Source organism: Cibotium barometz, chromosome 51 (genome assembly GCF_041138505.1).
Source record: "Cibotium barometz isolate CiBa-2024 chromosome 51, ASM4113850v1, whole genome shotgun sequence".
NCBI classification, from domain to species: Eukaryota; Viridiplantae; Streptophyta; class Polypodiopsida; order Cyatheales; family Cibotiaceae; genus Cibotium; species Cibotium barometz.
This window is the reverse complement of record NC_141096.1, coordinates 44,744,561-44,762,076: the sequence shown is the minus strand read 5'-3', so window position 1 is coordinate 44,762,076 and position 17,516 is coordinate 44,744,561. Positions and strand designations below refer to the sequence as shown.

At 43.5% G+C, this 17,516-nt stretch overlaps 1 protein-coding gene across 2 annotated transcripts in view; it reads right to left on the bottom strand.

Moving 5' to 3' along the window:
* The window catches only part of ALA3 (aminophospholipid ATPase 3), a 122,440-nt gene that overhangs the window by 85,951 nt on the left and 18,973 nt on the right, over positions 1 to 17,516 (bottom strand). For both annotated transcript variants that reach the window (XM_086788043.1, XM_086788042.1), the window contains exons 2-3: positions 6,900 to 6,965; positions 6,718 to 6,779 (exon numbers count right to left, since the gene is read on the bottom strand). In XM_086788043.1, the coding sequence (XP_086644169.1) occupies positions 6,718 to 6,779; positions 6,900 to 6,965 (128 nt within the window). The remainder of the gene's footprint in view (positions 1 to 6,717; positions 6,780 to 6,899; positions 6,966 to 17,516) is intronic.

Here is a 17,516-nt window from a genome sequence, read left to right as displayed (position 1 = left end):
TTCTTTTTGCAGGTATTTAAAGCTACTTATGGATTTATGAATATTTGGGACACGATTGGCTCTTGTGCCTGTGTCTAGATATTATCTGAGTTTCAACTCGGGATTTGGATAAAGTTTCTTTCTTAATACGGTTGGATCTTGTGCCCATATCTGACTTCGGCTCGTGGATCTGGATTTATGGCTTTAATACCGGAACTATGAAATAGTACTGATTGGCAGTGGATCTGCTGTACTTGAAGGATATTTCGGTGGTATCAGGCTTATACAATTGCGGACAACTACTTTATAAGACAGAGAAGATGTCACCATTTGGTCCCTCCACCAACTTTGATCAGTGTTTTGGGGCAAGCCCCCACACACAAAACAGAACCAAGGTGAAAACGGGGATTGTCCACAGAAGGAAGCAAGGTATTCACTGACAAGGATAGGCCCAAAAGATGGGTCATAAAACATGTGTGTCGTGGGATTTTAATCATTCGTATGACTTAAAGGGTTTATGAGTCAAATGTGTTCAGACTTCATTAAAAAGTTTGGCTGGACATTGGGTGTCTGGGCATGGATCCTTGGACAAAAGAAGGCGCCTAGGGCTGAGGGCTAAAACCGGCATACAAGCTTGGGCAACAAGTTTGGGAAAAGCATGGCTAAAAAGAGAGCTAGTCGACGGGAGAAGGGCTGATTCGTTAAAAAAGGGGAGAGGGGCTGTCTTCTATAGGCATGCACATGAGAGCCCAAGTTGGACTCCAACTGATCTATCTTTCTCTCTTATGTGCTTGAGAGCATGGGGTCGACAGCAGTTATTTTGAACTCTCTGTTTTATGTGCACAGGTGTACAGGCTGATAGCAGCCATTGTTCTCTCTTCTTCCGTCTCTGAGTTGGCCGACAACTGTAAGCTGGTGTTTTTGTTGGTCGTCCACAGGTTCGCTGACAGCCACTGTGTGAATTGTCTCTCTCTCTCTCTCAACAGCCTACTGCAGAAGACTGGCCGTACAGCAGTAGCATTGCCTTCTATCTCTGGCTACCCTTAAACTGGTCATACAGCATAGTTGAATGTTTTTCTCCCTACAGGTTGCTCTCCAAATAGGTCGTACAACTGTGCCTCTCTCTCAATACTGGCCGTACAGTAGTGAGCTGTCCTCTAGGTTACCTCGCACGGAACAGGACTGTTTTTGGGGCTGATTTGTGGCACCAACTTTACTCGTCTTTTTTGAAGAGGGCTTTGCCAGAATCTCTTGTATGCTTTGTGAAAAGAAAAACTGACCAAGACATGTGAGGAAAATCTAGTGCTTTTTGCACCCTCACCTTAGATTCTTTGTAAAGCTTCTACGTAATAAAGAAGTTCCTACAGGGGGGTAAGTATTGGTCATAAACTTGGCCTTAGGAGTTAGCACTAATTTATAAGTGAGTGTGTACACACTTCATTAAGTTTTGGGCGACCAAAACTCACTTATAAATTATGACCAGCCCGGTATTCACACACACTGATGTCCCGAGGTGGACATAACCCAATGTCCACCGCCTAGACCTTATCCCCTTTGTACAAAGGGAGTAACCAGCCATGTGTCCACTCTAGCTTGCTCCACAAAGCACCTACCTGCCACCTACACTGAACAACTCACCACCTCTCTCCTCCTCCTCTCTCTAGACATTGGCGCCTCCTTCATGAGGGCTGTTGGGCTGCATTTTCTGCACATTCTCCTTCCCAGCTCCATTTCCAAGCTTGCTAAGGTGATTTTCAAGCTTCCAAGAGTGATTCCGGATGCTAATCACTCTCCTACACAATCCCAATGACTGAAATTCAACAAAACAACTCTCTTTATTGCTGTAATTTTTGGTCTTTTTGCTAAAAACCCTAATTTCAAAGTTGAACCATAGGGGAAGCTTTCCCAAGATTCCCTTCATCCTCTTGAAGACTTTTGTCACTCACGAAGAATTGCGACAAATCGAAGATCTCCACACCAAGGACTTCCATCACGAAGACTTCCGCTGTCAACGACTCTACTTGCAATTGGTAAGCTTTGATGCTTAAATATGGAAGCAGGTAGCAAGAGGGAGGAACCGGATTACAAGATTACATACCCTATGTAGTGTTCTCTTGTCCTACGTACTCTCTTGCAGATTGTTGCTACCATGTGTTGGTGAAACAATAGAGAGCGGATGGTAGGGAACATGGGCACTTGAGAGGATAGTGTGGATTGCAAGTCTACAACGACAACCACTTGTTTGCAATACTGTATTCATACGCATTGGTATGGAAATCTCGTCAGAAATGCCCATGACACTATGTACTTGATTCTCCTAAGATCAATATACTTTATTTGAGAGAGGGGTCGGCCGTTCCGGCTCATTGTGTGTCTCTTGTCAATTCAGCAATTTACTTCTTGTATTTGAGCAAGTGTCCATCAAATCTTAGTGTATTTAAGTGTATTGATTAGCATTGTATTCAACCAAGTTACATGGGGGGGGGGGCGCTTCGGTGGGTAATTGGGAGTCGAGACCCAATACTGTGTCGACTATCTATCTCTAGAGTCTCTCTCTCTTCAAAGTGGAATTGCATAAACTCACGGGTATAAAGAAGGCTTTGTTGCGCGTTACGACAATCAACCTATTGCATGCTACACCTTAGTCTTGGTCTAAATCTATGGAGCTCCCTGCCTGGACCTGCTGCCAATACCAACCAAAATGATTGTCAGTCTCACATAGCTCTCTCAAAGAGTCATAAAGGTTAGCTCTAATCTCGATCAAGCTCAAAGAGTTCACCTCCCCAATTCTACTCAAGGCATCCACCACTCTATTCGGGCTACCCTTCCAATACTTTGTTTCCATATCGAAGTCTTGCATCAACTCGGCCCACCGTGCCTTCCTCCCCCTCAACTCAGGTCTATCACATATGTACTTAATTGACTCATGGTCGGTCAGCACAACAAACTTGGTTCCATAAAGATAATGTCACCAAGTTTTCAAACCGTGTATAACCCCATACAACTCTTTCTCCCAAGTGTACCATCTGACCTTACTATCGTCAAGCTTCTTGCTTTAAATACCACAGGTCACCCATCTTGGAACAATGCCGCGCCTGTCTTATCATGTATGTACTTAATCCACTCATGGTCGACCAGCACAACAAACTTGGCACCATAAAGATAATGTTGCCAATTTTTTAGAGAGATGTATAACCCTATACCTACCTAAGTGTGCCGTCTGACCTGGATATCATCAAGCTTCTTGCTTTCAAACAACACACGTCAGCCATCTTGGAACAATGCTGTTGCGCCTATCGCCACTGACATCTGTCTAGACCACAAATGGTCTACTAGGATCCGACAAGGCCAATACAGATGCTTCCTTCACCTTAAGCTTTAGAGCTCGAAAAGCCTCATCAAGCTTCTCATTCCAAGAGATTGGGCTATTGGACTTATGTCCTCTATCCCTCACGAGGTCCGTGAAAGGTACGATTAACTGTGAATAATCCCTTACCAACTTCTTAAGAAAGATGGTGAATCCCAAAAACGCCGGAAGTTGCCTTACAGTCTAAGGAACTCGCCAATCCAAAACCTTCTATATCCACTCAAGATTTATACTCATCCCATCTCGAGAAATCTGATATCCTAGATATAATATCTAAAAAGATCATTCATGATTTTACCACTATCGGGGAACTCATCCTGTAAGGCACAATGCTCACTTGCTAACACCCTGAAACTAAATCAATCGACCGACTGGACGGAAGACCATGAGGTAACTCAACTCAGAAAACATCGGCAAACTCTTCCCTGATGTTCTCTAAAGCCTGTGTCTCCCACACATCAAGACTAACTGAACATCACATGACATGGTATCTAGACATCTACTCTATCCAGCTTCATAATCATGAAATCTAGTGGCTCCGAGTAGCTCTGTATAGTTATAGGCAACCGAGACACTCTCCAATCCCAAAACTGTGTGCTGGGGGGCATGTCGACACGATACTCATGATCACTTGGCTGCCTCTCCATTCCCAACTTCTGCACAAGCTTGGTATTCATTAAGTTGTGAGTACTTCCATGGTCAAAAAGAATGTGTACGGTTTTCCCCACGACTGACCCATGCATCCGTATTAGGTCCGTAGGATTGAAAACTTTCATCTTAAAGCTAAAACCCTTGCAAGAACTCTGATCTAAAACAATAGTATGTACGGCAGTAATCTTAGCTTTAGCCTCGGCTGCATGGGCTCACTTTGAGTCTGACTTGCCCTTCACCTGCGAACAGTTTGTCCCCATGTGCTCTCGCCGACCAACAGAAGCACCAACCCTCCTTAATGAACTTCGGAGTCTGCTCTGCTTTCTTTGATTTCTTCGAACTGGGGTCACCCGTAGCTTTTGATTGGCTTTGGGCCTCTGTAGGAGTCTGTGAAGTCTTCCCATCCTTAAACTTTCATGTACGCTGGGATCCGGCCTGGTCTCTTACTAAGGGCTGTTGGGGTTTCTTTGACTGTTTCTTCGCCACAATCTCATCAAAAATATTTTCATATCGAACGGCATCATCCAATGTTTTGCTGCGATTATTTCTGATCTAGAGCTGATATCCATCAGGCAATTCATCCACAAAAAATCCCAAAATAGTGATGAAGTCCATGTGAGGTGCTCAAGCCTGAAACTCTCTAAACTTCTACAAATATATGTCGAAAGGCATATTCTTCATTTTCGAGTTTTTAAACTTGGAGACAATGTCGTACTCATCCTCGGCCTACAAGAACTCTTCTCGGGAAAAACTTTCAAAATCTACCCACATCTAGGGCTTCGATCATAACTCTTTCCACCATGTAAGGGCTTTTCCTGTCAGGAATCCCTATACCATCTGTATCTTCTTATCCTCGGGGAAAGGATGGAACTCAAAATGCGTACCCCATTTGTGAAGCCAGAAGTCAACTGTCTCCTCAGTCTTATGTTTCCTCTCTCCCGTATAGGACTCTGGAGTAAAGAGGGTGCAACTAAAGCTATCCCAACTCCCCTTGTTGACACCAAACCCGCCAAAGTTGCTTGCATAACAACAATGGTGCCGGTCACGTTCGCAATATACTACTCAAGCAAGGTCATCCTTGCGTCAAAGTCAACCTTAATGACAAGGTCATTGACCGTCACATCGTCATCCTGATGGTCGTCATCGGGTTGAACATTCACGTCCATCGTTGTGTACTTCATCAGCCATGACAAACCCAAGATAATTTGCTACTGCTCAAAGAAAATTCACATGTCAAGATGAATTGTCACTAAGATCCCGCTCATCCATGAACACAAGTACAAATTCTGGCCGCGTACTTTCATCCCTCTTAAAGAGATTGTCCTCTAAATGTGGAGAACTCATGAGTAAATCCCCCCTTTTATACTAAAAATCAACGAGGGCTTTGGAGTTTTTTCTCAAAAAACTAAAGTGCTTTTCAATTTTAACTAAAAAAACCCACGTGCGTTATTGACTTATCGCTCTCCTCTTGTTTTAACAAAAAAAGCTGTCGCTAAGTTTTAAAACAAAAGCTATCTACTTTTCCTTTTAAAAACCATTCTGCTTTTTCCTCTAAAACTGTCAGCCTGGTTTTTTTTTCCATGTGCGCATGCTTTTTCTGGTTTTCTTATGCGCACTCAGCCCTGGCCCCTGTGCATTCCTGTGCGATCAGCCTGTTGGCCACCCCCGTGCTGTGTGCCACCTGTGGCTACCATGGTAGTGCGGCAACAGGGCACCCTATTGGTGGCTGCCCAGGCTGAGCCGCCTGCCTAAGGCTGGCTAGCCTGGCTAACAGGCTGAGCTGCCTGCCCAGGACTGCCTGGCCTGGTTGGCTGCACACAGCAGTCACCTATTGTGGCCCTCTTTGGCTGCCCTAAGGCTGGCCATCATGCCACTTGCCAACCCCAAACTCCAGCCGCCTCAGGCCTTTGTTGAGTACTCGTTACAGCCTAACACAACATCGAATCAGCAATCCACATCTCTCATCCCCTCTGACACACAACTTCATATACAAACCTTGACACCAACAAAAAACCTTGTGCAACTTCTATAGAGCAATCAATTTGATAGAAAGGGAAAATGATGAGAGGAATACCTGGGAAATCCCACATCTACGATGCCTAGACACACATACCTCTTCAGCCTCTGCGTTAGGGTTGCTCTGATACCAACTCTAAAGTCCATCCCCGAATCTGCCCTGAACACAGCTCAAAACCAAGGTAGTCCTAAACCAAATCATGAGGTAGCAAGCTAGCTCACCTCCCAACCACGACCGGCATCCATCGATCTCCCCCCAGCCAAGACTAGGGCTTCCTCCACAATCCTATAGGCCCATGTATCCCCAATCCCAAGCCCTCTAACTCCTCTAGATTAGGTCCCTAATCCATAGATTAGTGTCTAGGTACGTAACACCTAGCATGGGTGTTGCAAACATTTCAAGAAACTCCTAAGGGCCAAGAATCTCTCTACAATCCCTGTTCCACAATTCGCAGCTAGCTAGCTGCCCCTCTTCACCCCGATTCATCTTCGTCTTCCTCTCACCTACTGACTATTACACCATTGCCCTACTCTCAGCCCCGCAAGAGAACACAGAAAAGAAGAACATAAGCAAGCAACTAAAAGCTCGCCTATTCAGAGTCATGGACAAACTTGACACCATCATAGAGTACAATATTGCCACTCGTCAAAAACTGAAAAAAAAAACCTCAAATGAAGAAAAATAAAAGAGTGCACCCAAAGACCTGATTGGTGTTGCCGACAAAATTGAGATCATCAAAAAATAGAGATTTGCCACCCGTCGAAACTGCAAAAAGGTGCTCAATAAGTTGAGTCTGTACTTAATATTTTGAAAAGAAAAAGTTTTAAAAAAAAAAACCTGCTAAAAAAGTTTGTTCGTGTCAAGTGATTGGAGACACTCAATAACCTGCTCAAACAAGCCTTTCGGAAGGAAAGTCAAAAGATTGTATTTTGTGGTAGATATGGAGTTACCCTGCAGTATAAGCAAAATTCACAAAGCAGCCAGTAATAAATAATTAGAAAAACCAACAGGATTAAGCGCCCCCACGCTCAGCAAAGTTAATGCAATCCTTCCAACTTCTTAAACTATTCATGCATGAGTCATCTAATTCTTATGAAAAAAAAAATACAAGATATGCTTCACAACAAAGTAAGCATGTGAAAAGAAGCCCAGGAATAACTCGTGGCAGCAAAGCTTTTGGTCCCCAATTGTCAACCAATCAAAACTGACACCTAAATAGTTAGGTGCTTTGGATGCAAGCAGAATAAGTCTTGACAATTTTTTGTTGTATTACTAAGATGAATGATTGGTTCTCTCAAAGATGGAGAATTTCAAGATACATAAGTTTTCTAGAAGTTTGAACCAGGGGTATCAGTTTCCATTCCTAAAGTGTAACGGGATTGTTTTTACTAAAATTTAATTGTAGCTACTAAAATTAACTGAAACAGCAACCACAGCAGGAAACAATGCATGAACACTTACAATATAGAATAGAACAGAAGAAAAATGAAAATAAAGGGTTTCTCTTACTCAGTCAGAGGGCACATGTTTAGATCAGCACACGTGTAAGCTAGCTAGCAGAGCTAGAGTGGCTTCTTTGTAAAAGAATGCAAGCTTACAAATGAAGAGTCCAAAATGGAAATGACTGAAGAAATCAATGTTGTTCAGCAGAGACCCTTTTTATGTATACACACAAGTCCTATTGTCTATGGGATAAATGAGCAGCATAAATGACGTGGCATGCTCTCACTACATCCCATAGTCACAAACAAAATACAAAACTACATGAACTGTAAATGATAACTGTTTACAAACTTCCTCCGGGATATTATTGTTTGGGTACGACTAGCCAACGACCAATACATGGGTATACATATATTCATTGGACACACCTCACCAAACGTCCCTCAGCGATGGCAACGAGCTACGCCTTAATCTCCTGGGTCTTATGTGCGACATCTCAAAACCTGGTTGGGATCGAGATTCCCCTGGTCTCATTCCATGGCGAAAAGAATCCTCGGCGTAAAGTTAAGATTAGAAGACAGCAAAAGAAATATACTTGGAAGAGGGTCCAGAGGGTGTAACCCAACAAGGGCAATGGGAGGATGCGGAGAAGCCCAATACTCCAACCATGGACACACCGATAGATTCACTCCCCGATAGGAGGCCATATGTCATGTGCACAGAGTGTATCTACCGTGTGCTACACGCACACAAGACTAGCTTCGAGGCTTGGGGAAGTTTGGAGCTAGGTAGGCCGATTGGTTAGGGATAGACTGATGGATGGGCACCCAAGAATGGACGGGCGGGCACCCAAGTGTGGACGCCCGGAGACCGGCCAAGAGCCTATAAAAGGGTGGCCAAGGTTGTTAGTGGATTCATAGAGTCCCACGAGTCTTTGTGAGAGCTCTATGGTCAGGAGCCTGGATCTAGTGCAGACGTGCACTTGCTTCATGTAGCCAAGGCCGACAGCAGTCTGGAGGCCCGCGAGGGTAGCACCGTGGCGGTATGGGACGGCACGGGGTAGAGATTGGTCGGTACGTATTGCTAGTTAGCTCAGCCCGTGGCTCGGTGGGGACAGCCAAGACTTGTGGGTTTTACCAAGGTTGGGTGGTGAGTCAGGCCTGCACCCCCTTCAGGTTATTTGGCTTTGTTTTGCAGGTTTTGAGTCATGATTTAGGAGCGTTCTACGATGAGATCCTTGGGGTTTTGACAATGGTACCAGAGCATGCCTCGAAGAGCGTGCAAGTTGGTAGGTAGGTAGAGAAGAACAAGGGTAAAGGAAGAGGTATGAGTTCGAGATGATTGCTGTTTTTTCGTATATACTGCTGTTTTTTTTTCAAGAATTCAGCATATAGTATTATGTTTGCATCGATGGAATCCGGGTTGGGTTTTGGTCTTGTAAAGGGTCGATTAGATTGCTTGAGAAGAGCTTTTTGCTTGGCAAGGAGAGAAGCAAGAGTGCAGATGGCTGTGAATCAGCAAGTGAAAGAGAGTAGAAGAGGAGACTACCAGTTGTACGAAACAGTGAGAGAAAGAAAACGAGCAAAGACTGTCGGACTGGTTGGCAATTTTCTTTTGAAGGACGGTGTCGCTACTATGCGAAAAAATCAGGTGTAGCGGCTGTTCGTAGGTGACAGCGAAGTACACCTTGCAGCCGACAAGTGGCGGGCAGCCTTCGTTTTTTTTTTAGCTTTCGTTTTTTTTTTTTTTAAAGCACACGTTGCTTTTCATCTCTTTGCTTTTCGTTTTTTTTTTTCAAAAAAAAACACCTACAGCGTGAGGTTTTAAAAAACAAATCAAAGAGCTGTTTTTTTTTTATATTTATACATAAAACGTGTGGCTTTTATGTGTGGCCTATGTTTTTTTTTTTAAGAGTGCTTTTTACAAGCCTTATGTGTGGCTTTTATAAAAGCCCTCTAGCATGGTTTTTTTTTTTAATTGAAAAAAAAAACACAAAAGCAACACAAAAACACAAGCTTTTGGGGAGACCTATAAAATTCGCCTAAAGTGGGCTTCTTGCCACACATCTCCTCGTACTCTCTAGCACTCTTCCTTGCTTCCAGTCTAGATTTTCTCTCACTTGCCCTCTTCAAGATGTCAACCCAATAATCGAAGATGGAACCCATTCTCGAACGTGAAGACCTGCCGGCTATTGAGGCCGTCGATGGCAATCTTTTCAAAGATTTTGTAACTAAATCTAATTTTCAACAGTTTAAACTTGCTTTAAAAGCTTCTATCTCGAAACGTCAGGCACAAGTCGCCGCGCAGATGCAGGATTTACAGAATTCCATCTCTTTATTGACCACTACCCTGTCTATTCTCTCAGACATGGATACCTTGGCATCTGCTTTAGGCCCCAACATTACTCCGGAACAATTTGGGAGCGAGCGAAAGCAACGTACCAAGGAGATTGTGGACACATGTCTACATAAGTGGCAGGTCCACTTCCAGTTTCATCCATATGATGATGGCAAAAAGATTCAGTTAGCAGCAGGTTTCCTCTCGGGCAAAGCTTTGCTCTGGTGGAAAGAACTCAAACCTAAACCAACAACCTGGGCACAGTTTGAAGAAGTCTTCAAGAAAGAATTCCTCAAGAAGGAGGATGACTACGATATCGTTGCTCAATTTGCTAGTTTGACCATGATCTCACAGAACCTCACTTATGAGGTCTATCTCCAAAAATTTAGAGACTTACAGATAAAAGCTACAAAGATGGATTCTACTACTCTTTTGGGTTTTCTTCGTAGCTGGTTTACCCGACTTGTACCGTTTATAGGTCAAAAACAACAAAAGCAAAACTTTGGACGAGGCCATTTATTTTGCTCGTATTTACGACAATACAATGGTCTCTTCCAAAACCAAACATGTGACCGAGCAAGGGAACAAGCACAAAAGAAAGTTCTCTGCGCCGATAGCTTAGCACGGCAGAAGGAAAGTCTTTGGACCAACCTTCGAAGAATTCTACTTGGACTTCAGCAAAGAAAAACCGTCCTCAAGGCTTTGAAGCTCAAGAAGGAGGGACGTTGCTTCATCTGCGAAGAAAAAGGACATATTCGTAACGAGTGCCCAAAGAAGAAGGGTGCCAAGACCAACGCAGGACCCAAGACGAAGGCAATCAACCAGTTGTCTTTGACAGGTACTTTAGTCAATGAACTTTCTCGCCCTAGTTCATGTTCTAATTGTATGTTCAACTCTAAAGTTTTTGGCTTGCATGATCTTTTCCGAGTTTATGGAAAAGTGAATGGCTATAGAATCCACATTCTTCTGGACCCTGGCCACACAAGTTTGTTAATTACAAACTTGTGCAAAAATTGGGTTTGGACACAACACCTAGCGATCATACCTACGAGGTACGCCTACCTGCGGGTCAGCAAGTATGGGATCGAAAGGTGGAGAAACTACCGATCTGGATTCAGGACTACAAAGATATTCTGGAGTGCTATGTTATGCATCTAGAACATGTAGACTTGTTATTAGGGATTGACTGGTTTAAGACCCAAATAGATTGGTCTAGTCGTAATTTTTCTTTTGAACATAGGAACACCCAGTATTGTATCTTAGGTGATTGTATCCATCCCTCTCAAGGACCTCTTGTAAATAACGTTGATTTTGGAAATATAATGGATTCCTCTTTGTATAATGCTTTCCCATTTCTCATACCTACTATGGATGTCAATGAATTAAGTCTGTTTGAAAGTAAAGAATTAAAGAAGTTACTTGATTCATTTCAAGATGATTTCCTAAGGAGCTACCTTCCGGCTTACCACCCGAAAGGGCAGTGGATCATCGTATTGATATGGTCCTTAGTGCTGAACCTGTTAGCATTCCACCTTATAAGATGAGCCAAGATGAGGAAGATGAGTTGGCCAAACAACTCTAGATTATTTGAGGATGAGCCAAATCCGTCCAAGTAAATCACCTTGGGGTGCACCTGTGTAACTTAGAAGAAAGAAGAACAACACCTCGAAAACGTGTAGATTACAAGAGATTGAACAAACTGACAATCAAGAACCGTTATCCTCTCCCTAGATCAGATGACCTGATTGACTGTTTAGTCGGAACGAATTATTTTACAAAGATAGATTTACGTACTGGCTATCACCAGATACGTATTCATGAAAGGCACCTCGAAAGAACTGCCTTTTGGACTAGGTATGGCCATTACAAGTTTCTCGTATTACCTTTTGGGTTAACCAATGCTCCAGCCACTTTCCAGCAAATGATGAACGATCTTTTTCATGAACATTTGGGAAAATTCGTAGCTGTGTTCCTTGACGATATTTTAGTATATAGTCATACTCTTGAGGATCACATTAGACACCTCACGATTGTCTTGATTAAAGACACAATCGATTGTATGCTAAATTAAGTAAATGTAAGTTTTTCATGACAGAAATCATTTACTTGGGACACAAGATCACAAGAGACCGGTTGAGCATTGACTATGACCGAGTTCAGAAGGTTCTAGCTTGGCCTATACCGCAAACAGTGAGACAACTTCGTTCTTTTCTCAATTTTGTTGTTTTTCTTCGAAAATCTATGCGGGAGTACTCTCAGCTCACACTATCGATGACCAACTTGTTGAAAGGTCGTGCACGTAAGTCGAATCAGCCTCTCTCTTGGAATAATGATTTGGATATGGCCTTCATACTTTTGAAAGATAAAGTCAAGGAAGCACCTACATTAGCACTACCCGATCCTAGTCGGCCTTATGTTCTTGAGACTAACGCGAGTGACTATGTGATCGGGGCTGCTCTATTCCAAGATGGTAGACATGTTACTTTCGAGAGTAGAAAGCTGGACGACACTCAATCTCATTGGTAACCCTTGAGAGGAGCTTTATGCTGTCATTTATGCTCTCAAAGTTTGGAGGCATTATTTATATGGCTCCAAGTTTGTGGTATTGACTGATCATCAGTCAATCAAGTATGTGTGTGATGCCGACAATTTGAGAGGAAGAAAAGCTCGATGGCCTGAGTTAATGCATGATTTTAATTTTGAAATCCGTTATCGAAAGGGGTCCATGAATAGTGTAGCAAATGCGCTTAGTCGGATCAGAGAGGTGAATACTTTGTCGTTCACCGAGATTTCTATTGACTTATTTCAATCATTGAGAGGGCTTTGCAGGACTGATAGTTATTTTGGTCCATACTGACAAAGGATCCAGGACGGGAGCTCATTGATTGACCAAGACTCAGTGATTGAGTGACTGAGCAACCTACCATTCAGGTTGCAGAAGGCCAATGGATGATTCGGAATGGTTTACTATTCCGTAATGACAAAATTTATGTACCACCGATCCCGGACATTAGGTCCAAGACTCCTAAGGAGTGTCACGACGTCCCTTCTGCAGGACACCCCGAGGTACATAGGACATTAGCTTTAGTGAAACACACTTTTCATTGGCCAAACATGAAAGGGTATGTAGAAGATTATGTCCTCAAGTGGCAGGTTTGTCAATCAAATAAAGCTGAACACTTTAGATAGGGTGGGATGTTGCATCCTTTGCAAATTCCCGGTAATAAATGGGAAAGTATTTCCATGGATTTTATTACCAGATTGCCAAGAACACGTCAAGGCCACGTTTCTATTTGGGTTGTGGTGGATTGCTCGACAAAAATGGCTAGATTTTTACCGACACGGAAGACCGTTACAGCTACGCAATTAGCAAGGTAGTTTATCGAGCAATTGTTTAGACTGTACGGGTTACCGCAGGACATAGTCCGTGATAGGGACTCTAAGTTTACAAGTGACTTTTGAAGGCTTGTTTTTGAGAAGTTCAAAACAACTTTGAATTTGAGTTCCTCAGATCATCCTCAATCTGATGGCCAAACTGAAAGAGTGAATCAAATTTTGGAGGATATGCTTCGTGCATATGTCTCCAAAAGACAGAGTTCATGGGAAGATCATCTTCCTATGTTAGAATTTGCATATAACAGTACTAAGCATACGAGTACAGGTTTTAGTCCTTTTATGCTTATGTATAGTTTTCAACCTAGATCACCTGTTACCGTGGGATTTTCAGGACTTCAGCATGATGCAGCACAATTTTTTGCAAGATATGCAAGAAATGTTACAAGTTGCAAAGGAATCTATTAGAAGTTCATCCCGTATTTCATGTCAGGACACTTGAGGAAGTGTTGGGTGGAACAAACCAATTAGTTACTCCTCAAGAAATCATAGATGTCGAGGATATGACATTTGTCCCAGACGAACCGGAAAATATTCTTGGATTTCGTGAAAGACGATTGTGCAATACGCTACTCACGGAATACAAGATCAAGGGAAAGGATCGTGTTGAGGACGACGCTACATGGGAGACATTGACTACCCTTCAGAGGGACTACCCTGGGTTTTTACTGAGCTCAGGAGTGAGCTCTGAAGGGAAGTATGTCATGTGCACAGGGTGTATCTACCATGTGCTACACGCACACAAGACTAGCTTCAAGGCTTGGGGAAGTTTGGAGCTAGGCACGCTGATTAGCGAGCTGGGTTAGGAAGACTGACGGGCGGGCACCCAAGTATGGACGGGCGGGCACCCAAGTGTGGACGCCCGGTGACTGGCCAAGAGCCTATAAAAGGGTGGCCAAGGTTGGTTAGTGGATTCAGAGAGTCTCACAAGTCTTTGTGAGAGCTCTATGGTCAGGAGCCTGGATCTAGTGCAGACATGCACCTGCTTCATGCAGCCGAGGCCAGCAGTAGTCTCGAGGCCCGCGAGGGTAGCTCCGTGGCGGTATAGGACGTCACGGGGTAGAGATTGGTCGGTACGTCTTGCTAGTTAGCTCAGCTCGTGGCTCGGTGGGGACAACCAAGCCTTGTGGGTTTTGCCCACGGCTGTCAAGGTTGGGAGGTGAGTCAGGCCTGCACCCCCTTCAGGTTATTTGGCTTTGTTTTGCAGGTTTCGAGTCATGATTCAGGAGCGTTCTACAAGGAGATCCTTGGGGTTTTGACACCATAGCATCGGATTCCCAATCGGCCCCAAATACACCCGGACAGTCGGACGTGGGAGGAGCCACGCAGGGGATAGATTCAGTCCTGGTCACGATCCAACTCTTACGGACGCACGAAACGAACTCGGCTGTCCAACCAACCCACAAATAGTTTCGAGAGCAAAGCCAAGCCAGGTACGTTGCCATAGTAGATCCAGGGAAGGAAAGCCAAGAGGAACGGACCCACTTCGAGAAACGTGAAGACAAGAAAAAAGGTGGTAGGGCCAGAGAGCCGCCTGACATATTGTGTGCGGAAAAAGAAATGGAAGGTGGTGTATAGAGACAGATAAGGGAGACAAGAAAAGCGGACTTGTTCATTGGCCCTTTCCTTGTGGCCCGGACAGATCCCACCGCTGCTAACCGTAGCAGCTACCCTAGCAGATCATGTACGCAGCTACCTTAGTGAGTACCTTAGTGGATCATCTAAGCTGCTATTTCAACTACACGAACTATGTAGTGGTTATCATTGGTACACATTTGTTAGACAAAACAGAACAACTATATCATTGGTTATCATTGGTAAAGACTCGTTGGCACACAACTACACGAACTATTTCCTTAACAACTACCTACACCATATAACAAACTACGGAGTTGATATAGGTTTTTTAATGGTAGAGACAGGCAGGTGGCCTTGTATTATTATAGAATAATTTTATGTGCCTACGTGCCTTGAGGGTGGGCAGTTCATGTAGGTGCGCCAAGATTCGTTATCTCATAGAGGATTTACGCTTTCATGGGTTTTCCACCATATTGTCGTACAGACCACAAAGGTTTTTATCTAGCACTTAGGTGACTCCAGATTTTTCTTGGTTTCACGCGGAAATGAGAGTGACCTGGGAATTGAGAGGAATAGCTTGGAGCTGCAATCGGCTAGTGAAACAAAGGAAAACGCCCATAGCCACTCTAAGCCTATGGGCTTTCATAAAGACCTCTGCATTACCGGAATCCATGTTTTACCAATTAGCTCGTTGAACTGGTCGCAGAATCGGCCTTTCTCTAATTTATCATAAACAAATGATCGGTATTTGTTTCTACCGCCCACAGCTTATCAACAATGGCCTCCCTAATTTTGGACTCAACCTGTGCAGAAATCTTTGCCAATAGATTTTTAGGACTAGTATTGAGACAAGCGGTAACATCCGATTTGTTGGGAGCATGATTCTATCCCATTTCAAGAAATATCTCGATCGCTCGGGCAGGCTCAACAGAAGCAAAATTCTGTCCGGCCTCTTCTGCGGGGTTGTATGAAGAGAATAATGTTGAGTAAAAGTCACGGTCAAAAGATGCTTTATTCTATGCTGTTTCGGGCTTGGTTGCTAGGGTTGTGATTCCCGTAGAGTCTTCTCGAGCGCCCGATTTGCTAGCATCAACTGTAGCATGATTCTATCCCGTTTCGGGCTCGGTCACTGGGGTTGTGATTCTCGTAGGTTCGGAAAGGAAATTCTAGGAAAAGTCTGAGTCATCATTCTATAAGACTTATTCGCATACAAGCTAAACTAGCTATCCTATCATTTTACTAATGTTACAATCTCCTCCTACTTGGAAGAAATTTGTCCTCAAAATATAAATGGACACTGCAGCAGCAAGCTGGAGATAAGTCCCAGGCAAGTCCATGAGATGGGGAATACTCCTCAAGAAAAGAGGCAGATTGCTAAGTAGCCTCCTCATGTTTTACCGGCATTGCACCCATTCTTTGACATATTGCAATACATCCTTCCATAAGCCCTTTCAATAGAAGCTCTTTTTCATTTTATCATACATTTTTCCCAAACCTATATGTTTTGCCAAGGGGGGATTGTCCTTGTCATGGGCAGATTTGGGCCTGTTTATGGAGCAGATTTTGGAGCTGATTTGAGAGCTCTTTTGGGGCTCCTTTATGGCTCTATTTTGGGGCTGATTTGGCACAGAACTCCGCGCTGTTTTGGGCTCCGTACCGGGCTATTTATGGACAGTTTAAGGGCTGTTTTATGGATAGTTTATGGCCTGATTATGAGCTGGTTATGGGACTATTTTGACAGTCTCCGGATGGTTTTTTGAGTGCTGTGTTTGTATCTTGGCTTCAGGCTGAGATCTGAGCAAGTGTTGTGTTCATGCTTTGTGGAAAATCCAGTGTTGTATGCACCCGCACCTTGTTATCGTGTAAAAGCTTCTATGCGAATGAAGAAGTTCCTAGGGGGGAGTGGCCGATCCGGCTCAGTGCGGTGTTATTGTATTGTTTATGGTTCTTCCGCTATGTTTTTCATACTCTATATCTAGTAATTGAAGTGTTGGTCTATTATTGTTGTTCTGGGTCCCGTCCCCTATCGGTGACAGTGGTATCAGAGATAGGCTTTCTCGGAAGCAAGAGGCTTCCTTCCAGCAATGAGAAAGAGAAAAGATCAGAAGTGGGGACTACACTGACCAATAGTTTTGCTATTGAGCTTATGGAAGTAGTCATGAGCATGAGCAGTAGACAGCTTGATCTAAGGATTTATGGATTCACAAATTTTATCCTCGAAATATGGAGTTGGTTTTATGTGCCCGTGTTCCGCACTCTTTCCATATGGATTATTGTGGATTATAAATCAAGTTTACGAGCAAGCTATATGGAGCTACATCTCAAGATACCTTATGTGTATGCTAAGGAGATATTTATTTTGGCTTCATGACGAACCTGGCAAAGATAAAAGCTAAGTATATACTTTGAGTTTTACAAAGTTGATGCTTTTTGCAATTTATTGCAAGTATTTTTGGACATTTAAACCTTGTATGCCTGTACAAGGAGAATTGTGTGTTGTTTGTTTGCCTTGCGCTGTTTCAGGTAAACATTATGGTTGAAAAGCCTGGTTTACATGGTTTTTCATACGAGCATGACCGAGGATTATGGACTAAGTTTTTGGCTCCTTTTGCTTGGATGGAGTATGTTTTTGGCTCCCTTTATTTGGGATGCAATGGACTTATGGAACTCATGGATATCTCATGAATCGAGGATTTTTCTATGGATTTCTTTTATCGACCGAAATGCCTGTAAAACTATCTGTTGCTGACA